The sequence below is a fragment of the Brienomyrus brachyistius genome, chromosome 14, assembly GCF_023856365.1.
Source record: "Brienomyrus brachyistius isolate T26 chromosome 14, BBRACH_0.4, whole genome shotgun sequence".
Taxonomy (NCBI): Eukaryota; Metazoa; Chordata; class Actinopteri; order Osteoglossiformes; family Mormyridae; genus Brienomyrus; species Brienomyrus brachyistius.
The window spans coordinates 12,530,852-12,539,810 of record NC_064546.1 but is presented as its reverse complement, the minus strand read 5'-3'; the positions used below and the strand labels follow the sequence as shown (position 1 = coordinate 12,539,810).

Below are 8,959 nucleotides of genomic sequence, written 5' to 3'. Positions count from 1 at the left end.
AACATCTTTTTTGTTTTTTCTCTGTCTGAGTTTAGTCAGGAGGCTAATGGAAAAGTCTCAGAAATCTGTCTATCCACCATCCAAACGTCATCCAGGCTTATGGTGAAGCTTGGGACTTTAATCCCTGAAAAATAGTTTAAAATAACAATGGGGTGTGAAGCAATTTATGAGAAAGTACTGCTTCACCTTTGCTTTGTCAGACATTGTTACACGTCACCTAGCCTTAACCCACCATACTGTGATAGTGATATTGATTAAGAGTATTGTGATGCGGCACAGCCGGTCACTTCCTTAATTATGCAGGTTCCCGGCACGTCTAGTGCGTTATTCACTCATTTAATGCGAACCTGCCACATATTTCATGTTGTAAATAGTTAGAGTCGTACCCTCTGTAAAGTGCCTGTGTTCTGTTAATGTCTCACCCCGAGTGTTATGGAAATAACCATCTTGCTTTGTCTGTGCTGCTGTTAGGAGAGTGAGAGTGTGCAGTGACTGTGTACTACAAAGAAGGGACATCCGGTAAATTAAACCGCCGTGACCCACAAGCTCGTCGCAGCATCTTATGAGTGCCTCTGACCGTCCTTTAACTTCTAAAATCTAACTCATCATATACATTGCGTAGTTTACCATTATTTTCCCCGCCTGAAACATTCTACATTTTAAAAAAAGGCTATCCCACTTGCAGAAGTTTACACACGATAGACAACCTGAGAAAACCAAATGAACCGAATCACGTCGCATGTTTATGCACCGCAAGAGGAAACTCAAACATCACGACTCCTCATGCGTGGAGGTCGTGAACCACTACGCCCCCTACTGCCAAAAAAAAAGTTACACTAAATGACGAAATGATACCGCATGAAAATGCTCAGCTGAACATGCTTTACTTTACATAAATGAAAATACTTGAAACAATGAGCAGTAATTTTTCCATATGACTTTGTTTATTGCTTTACAGTAAAATGCATTGGTTGGATACATCCATTGATAGCAAGACAATACATTCATATAAGTTAAACACAGATGTCTTCAGTTGGTTTCATAGCAACTATATTTTATATATCCACGTATTTATATTTGATGAATGAGCCCACATCACTTTTGCATTCACAGTGAATTAGGTCACATTCAACACTCTTGTATGTTCGTTTCTGTAGGTGTGCCCATATGTAAATGTGTGCGTGTTTCCTTCTACAGAATATGTCAGACAGGTGTAGATTTATGCCTGTATAAATTACAGAAATGCGTTCATTGTTTAGAAAAGTGACTTAATAAAGAGGTATGAAAAATATGTGTATAGTGTGCATGTGACCATCGTAAAATGCTCAAGCAACATGGCCACATTTCTCAGTGCTACTTTGCACAAAGAAGAGTAAAAAAGTAAGTACCATGCATTTTTTCCATTTATAAACTAAAACAAGTAACTCCTCCCATTCACAGAGTAACCAATAAAATATAACCACAAAATGGATTTTTTTCCAAAAACATCCAATAAAATTTACAAAGAGATACTGATCAGGAAGGAGAGTGAACACTGGTTTAATAGTGAAGTGTGGGTCAAATGTGGCAACCTCCTGGAAACACACACATCAGATGGAACCTTCTGGGTCATCTCTCATTAGGTTGCTAGTTTGGGGCCCAGCGTATTGTGTACAGAATGAAGTATACAACAATAAAAAAGTTATTTTTCCAGTTTTTGTGATTATAGAAAAGGATAAAAGTTACACAATTCAAGGCTTTCACATTGCCAGAACAGTTGCACTCAGTTTACAGCTTCAGTATTGTGAGAGTAATGCCCTTGTTCGGAATCCGCTTTCAGAGTGTGTTATTACTCTGTAATGCTTTTTAGCAGCTCTCTTTAACACCTGCTAAATGTTCTATTGAACAAGGCTAGATCATAGCCGCAAAACTCTTTAGAGCAGTACAATATAATCTGTTCCCTGAAGAAATCAGTGAACTCATTACCTCATACGCACGACTCCTCTGTACCCCATTAGCGTGCAAAATAGGAAAAATGGCGTCTGGTCTGTGAACAGAATTGAGGGGGTTGTGTGTGGCATGTGTGCGTCTGCGTGTGAAGTCATGTGCACATGTGTGGTGGAGTGAGTGAGATACTTCCATCACCTCTAGAACCCAAGGGTAATTACTTATAATGCATATACCGCCGTTTCCCTGGAAACCAACAACAGGGCTGTACTTATTGAAATTGCATATACTAGCACTGCAACACCTGCCTTTTGACACAGACATAAGAGACGGGTGCTTATTAACACGGACACCGACACCCACATTTTCACCACGGACATAGACACAATGACTCAGTGCCCCCCCCCCCAACCCCCCCAGCATCTAGCAGGGGCTCCTGCATAATTGCACAGAAATGCGTAGCTGCCAGTTTCTGGGACATAGATCCCACAGGATGGAAAGGGGTACCAAGGGCTAAAGCCGAGAGTCCTCAGCGAACCCCCCCTTCGGGGAAATAAGAATCTGCCCGGGCCTATGTAGCCCCCACCTGGCAGAAGGAAGCACTGTTTCCAAACGCGACGACTGCAACATGTCAACATGTCAACATGTCAAGCCTCGTTATATAGATGCAGTTTACAATGCAGGAACATGCAGCAGTTTTCGTCTTCGTCTGGCAGTTCTGACACGGCTTTCCCCTTCGCTGACGACCACCACAACTGTGGCAGGGACGTCTGTGCTCTCAGAGACCCCCCTCCCCCCCCCCCACCACCAGGAGCAGTTCATACATTTTTCCAGAACCTCTAGGCTCATGTGCTCTGCCCTGTTCGCCAAACACCCCTTTCCAGCATGAGGACTGGGAGAATGAGAGAAACCAGACGGCCGTTCGGCCATGAAAAGCCTGAGGAGGTTCCTCTCATGTGGTGACACCCCGAGATTCCCAGGATGCACTGGGACTCCCCTCCAGCTGCGCCGTTTCTGAGCACATGCCGGTGCACCGGACTGATGCCAGCGACGAGGGCGAAGCAGAGACGCTTCAGTTCAATGGAGAGAGGGGGAGCAGATCCCCATGCAGAAACAGAAACTGGATGGAACTACGGAACATCAGTGCACAAAACCCGCCAGCTTCCTTTGGAAAGAAAGAGGCCACCCATTCTCCATTTCTCACCATCCTATCGGGTTGGCTGTGCAGCTGAGTGCAGAGAACTTTGAATATCACATGCACACTGACGTTATATATATATGCGTGTATACACACACACACACACACGAAACAGACACAAAAAGGAACGTCACACCCTCTCCTAGGCACGCACACAAAGACACGTGAGATAAGATATCTTTCTGTCATGCACCGTTGCTAGTGCAGTTTGGTTCATACTGCTTGAGAGAATACAGAATGACCCCCGGATTACTTCTCCTTATGGCGACGCCGAAAGAAATAACCCCAAAATCTCTCTGCTGTCCCCTTATTGCACCAAGCCGGGAAAATAATCTGGAACATTCCCCAGGCAGTTTCTTATAAAATCTGGTTTTATATCTTTCAACAAGCCTATTTCTAAAGTGCAACATGTTTATTGGACATGTTTGGTTAACTTCTTTTTACCATTTCCAAAAAAAGCTAATTAAAAATAAACAAAAATCTATGCGCACATGATGACTTGCGGGAAAGATATTTCAAAACCCTCGATTCCTGACGCAAGTCTGACGGAGCTGTCAGATTGAAATACAATCATTCTGACGAGGAGTGATAGAGGAAATTAAAGGAACAGAGGAGGATCAAAACAGCAGGATGCCCTGGATCACGAGTCTCCTTAGTGTAGAGTTCTTTGAGGTTTGCTTCAGATCAAGCTGAGGTCTTGGAACGAACGAAGAAAAATTTGATGGCCCAATCCGAAGATCGTATATTTTGTAGGAGAAGTAAACAGCGAGAATATCGTAGGGATTATATTACAGTTTCTACATGTCCGACGGTTACTCCTGGCACATGGGCAAGTTGACAAATGTGAAGACGTTGTACTCAATCATGATGGAGAAGCAGAGGAAGATGGCGTACATCACCAGCACATAGATCCCCAGCTTTAGGTCCAGCCTCCACTTGTTCACATGGATTCCCAAAACCTGCAAGCAGGGAAGACCATGAAGGCGCAGTAGACACAGAGGACCTGTTACCCTGCAGACACACTGCATGCACAGAAACACACAGACCGATCTTTATGTCGGTACAACAGTATGGCTGCAAGTTTGTAGTACATCAGCTGCGACATTTGAAAAATGTCTCCTAGATGCCAATATTTGCAGTAACCAACCGATATGCCATAAGGTATGTATTTGTTGACTTGACAACTAGCATGCCATGTTTTGCTAATATCGCATCAAATTTATTTAAGAAATTGATTAAGTTAATTAATTAAGTGAGCTGCAGTTGAAATTTAACGAATACATGGAATGGCTGGGGTGCCCCTGAGGAGAGGTTTGGGAACTGAAGCCGTGTTCATCTAGCCATCCAGCAGGATATTAGAACTTTTTGAAGAACAGACAAAATTAAGGTTATCTTTTCATTTGAATATATTTTAATATTAAATTAACTTCAATCGCAAATATATACCTACTACCCAGATAAAAAACTTCAGGGGCAGGGGGAAATAGTCATGTCCACTTGTCTCTGCGCTCTGATGTAACCTTCTGCCTGTTCATTTTTGTTTCTAAATTGCCAAAGCCTGCTGAACTCACGATGCATGCTGGGATTTGGCTAATGCTGCCGGTGACATAACAGTAAATATACAGCTGATGGGTAGATTTCAGAACTCACCTATAAAAAATTGCATTTTATATATAAAAAAGATATAATTCAGGCTTCTATTAATACAGGTTTATCAGCTTGCATTAACCTATTTGCTTTTTTTTTTTTGGGATTGTTCTTCACTACCTTTTAAATGCTGCCACCCCAACGGTTGCATGGTCCATGCTGTGTATATATCACAAAAACCAAGTGTGCGTTTACAAAGGTCTTCACTTACAGTGAGGGCTACGGAGCCAAGCAGCAGCACTACTGAATACACCAACCCCCGGCTGTTTATCTGCACCTACGTCAGTGACAAGAGAGAAATCGTTAAACGACACAGCTGAGAGTCCAGGCGTGCGCTGGCCGGCTTCAGGGCAGGTATTTGCTGGGGAAGTTACACCGTAGCCAAATGAAACACCGGGGAAGCAAATCGATTTGTCATTTTGACAAGGTTACCCGACTGTGAACCTTAGCCTAGTGACACGAGTCAGAATGGCTGCCTGTGAGCGCAGCTAAACCTGGCAGATCATTTAGGCTTGTCCGCCCTGTGCTGGTGGTGAGGAAGGCCTCATTACCTCAGAGCCGTAACTGACAGCCATAGTCTGAATCGCCCACGGAACACCCAGTCCCACCAGGATGTCGAAAACGTTGCTGCCAATGGTGTTGGACACGGCCATGTCCCCTAAGCCTGGAGAGAGAGAGAGACACTTTACTGCAATGTTCCACAAGGTCACAAGCTCCATGCAACCGAAATCCAGGCATGCTCAGCTGAAAACACAAAATACAGCTCTAGCCATACTATATTAATTTATGCAGTACAAGTCAACTCACTATATTACACACATATAAACATTTTATCAATCTAGTGTAGTGTTCACCCACTGGTGGCCTCCGATCCACATCTGGACCAAACTACAAATTATTCTTGATCATGTGATTTATTCCCTCCATTATCGGTCTTTAACTATTTTGGACGCAGCAGACCCCGGCTTTGTGCTGCTGATTGATTTTGGCCCTTGGGGGGCCCTGCTGTAGTATATATGGCGCAGGACACAGCTGGCAGGCCACAAATACCACATCGGTGTTTCCCAATCCGGTCCACAGGAACCCCCAGCAGTCCATGTTTTTGCTCCCACCCAGCTCCCGGTAGCAAAAATCTGGACTGTGGGGGAGGGAGTTGGGAAGGAGCAAAAACATGGACTGGCCGGGGACGTACTACAGAATTACATTAATCACCAGTCGACTCTGTATTTGTGTTACAACACTTACAAACTGCTTTGGACATCTGTTAAAAGGGGAAATAGACTCAAACATAAAAATGAAAAACCTCACCGTGAAGACTACAGTTCTACTGTTTTACTGGTGATCTATGTGGCTCAACAAACCCTAAAATTATATTCTGCATTGAGCAGAAAGCTGCATAAAGCAAATGAGAGCAGAAGCGGCACCTTGTCGAGCCACAATGAGGCTAGCGATGCAGTCAGGAACGCTGGTCCCGGCAGCCAGGAAGGTGATGCCCATGATGACGTCTGGAATTCCGAGAGTGTAACCGATTATCGTCACCTGCGAACGCACACATTTCCATGCCTTTTCACTCCCGTTTCTCCATACATGAGAAATGGCACGATCAGATGTATGTCCAGACGCTCACGTCTCAACGTGCACAAACGCAGGTACTCCCAGAAATACTCACCATCCACACCATGAAGTAGGAAAAGACAGCAATCCAGAGTGTTGACAGGATGAAGGACAGCATGAAGAACTTCTCCCAGCGTGGCCTGGCGCAGTTTGGCACAGTGAAATAGAGAATCACCAGCAGAGGCCAGGAGATGAGCCACTTAACCCTGTTCATGGCACCTCCTTTACACAGAATAAATAAAAACAAAAGTTACACGTAGATGAATGGTGGGCGGACAAACAAAATGCAGAGAGGGGGCACTGGCTTAGAAAAATTATGCGTGCTGTTACAATTGATTATAAAGTGCATCATTATGCCACAAACACTCTAACAGATCAATTAACCTCAGGAAATACGTAGCATCCATCACATGATAGATGACAGCGGCTCTCTGAGCTCGAGTTCAAAAGAGCCAATGACGTTTACCGATATAAAGCAGACAGCTAATTTCTTGAAATACCGTGGGAAAGTTGCCAGCTCGGAGTCCACTACACGCAACGCATCCCGACAAACTTACGCTACATTAGCTAGCTCACGCTCACCCGGACAATCGATCAAGTGGGCTCGTGAGGATTTGAAAATACAGGCTCGAACGTGACTTCGGTTTTAGTTCATTATGCTGAGCTGAATTTTGTTTTAGTATTTCAAACAAACAAACAAATAAAGAAGATAATTAAAATTAGGCCTTAATCATCACTGAGGGGATGAGGTAGTTCATCTTATCAGGCGACACCCCCTTACACCCCCCCTTCCCCCATGGGGCGGGGCCTGTATTGCATGTATCGTTATATGGACTGTCAAAAACAGCCATCTTATTTACAATGTTGAAAATGTTATTTGAATGGTCAAGCCTCTGTGTTATGTAGCTTTATTTTAATACTTTGTGTGGCCAAGTTATAATAAAGAACAGACATTGATAATTGCTTTAAAATACATTAAATGTGCAATTGATCATGATTATATTAAATGATTGGCAGCATAAAAATAAATACAAAATCAGTGTTAGTAATTACCATACATCAGCTCAGAAATGCATATTCCATCAGTACAATAAAAGCTGGAGTTATATTTGAACTAGGATAACTTCTGTTGGGTCAGTATAGTACTTAATGCGTTCAAAAATATATTGTCAATTTTTCAAGGCAATCTAATCAATTCAGACTGAATTCAGTCAATTTAAATTGAGAGTTTCTTTGAAAGAGAATAAACTGAGTTTTATTCTCATTTAAACTCTGATATAAAACTTTATACACCATATTGTGTTAGTAGCCCCCAGTCGTCAATATATGCTATTCTGTCGATTGAGTTTTATTAAATTCTAAAATGGGCTCTAGAAATGGAGTTGGGATGTAACTTCACTGCGTTTAAGCTGCTGACTCAAAGAAGATCTAATTACTGTATGCTGCTTCTTTGCTAAGCTTCAGACCCACTTGCTAATCTGATCCCCGTGAAGGACACCCACCTGGCCAGATGAACGGGGAGGACAGCTCATTCTCAGCTTCCTCGGGCTGCTTGTCCTCTACCACCGTGCCATTCTCGATTTCAGGTTTTCCATCCACGACAGCAGCTTCAACGCCATTTGTGGCCTGGACCATCCTCTGTCGCTACCCAGAAAGCAGACGCCCAGAAGCGGCACGGAGGAAGGGAAACAATGTTAGACTCGATACGCGCCAAAGGCTCGGGTTACTCCAATTATCTCTGATCCCATCTGGAATCGATCGGAGATCAATAGGCATGTAAGATCTGAACCTGAACTAATGGCGTTGATGGGGAACTCTTCCTCTGCCAAAGGATCCAACTTACCCATGTATCAGCAGAAATCCTATTAGCATTACGGTTTTAGCTGCAAATAAGACAAACTTCCCTGCCGGGTGTTTTTAAATGGCTGATACGAAACATTACAATCCGAGTGCAAATGCTGAGAAGGCAGCCAATAAGAAATGAAAGCGCCTCCGACAGATGGAATTTATTATGGGTGCAGATACATATATAACTGTTCTGTGACAAAACCAACAAGAATTTCGTATATTGTACTTCATGTATTACACTTATACTTCAGGCCCCTACCACCAACTCTTTCACTTCACCATGAATCAGTCGACTTAAAGGTATACAATAGATTTGTTTAATTTTTTAATTAAAAATAAAAAAGCCAAATAATAATACGCAAGTGGATTTGCTCAAACCCTATTTAGAAATTTGAGTGCTGCCTCAGTGAGGAACCTGCATTTATTTTTCTAATGCTTTCCCACTTTCTGTGGCCTGATTTGGTCCCATATTTAATGCTGTTTGATTCAATGGCGTTTCTAAAAAATTTGATTTTCTGAAAGAACACAACTAATTATAATGAGAACACACCATTTTGTTTTACGTTTTAATGGTTAAAGATCAGAATCATATATAGAAAAACTTTATTGATCCCAGTAAATTGATTAAAGCTTTATTCTAGGAAGTATCGCTTACTATTATTTTTGTTGAACAACACCTTGTTTCAAGGTCTTCAGATTTCAAGTTTCAAGTGTTTATTGTGAACT

At 42.7% G+C, this 8,959-nt stretch overlaps 1 protein-coding gene across 2 annotated transcripts in view; it reads right to left on the bottom strand.

Annotated features, from left to right (window-relative positions):
- Nucleotides 1-922: 922 nt before the first annotated feature.
- slc24a4a (solute carrier family 24 member 4a) overlaps nt 923-8,959 on the bottom strand; it is a 45,027-nt gene continuing 36,990 nt past the window's right edge. For both annotated transcript variants that reach the window (XM_048974853.1, XM_048974852.1), the window contains 6 exons: nt 7,888-8,023; nt 6,441-6,607; nt 6,196-6,310; nt 5,323-5,435; nt 4,983-5,048; nt 923-4,083 (listed from right to left, as the gene is read on the bottom strand). In XM_048974853.1, coding sequence (XP_048830810.1) covers nt 3,937-4,083; nt 4,983-5,048; nt 5,323-5,435; nt 6,196-6,310; nt 6,441-6,607; nt 7,888-8,023 — 744 coding nt within the window. In that variant the 3' untranslated portion in view covers nt 923-3,936. The remainder of the gene's footprint in view (nt 4,084-4,982; nt 5,049-5,322; nt 5,436-6,195; nt 6,311-6,440; nt 6,608-7,887; nt 8,024-8,959) is intronic.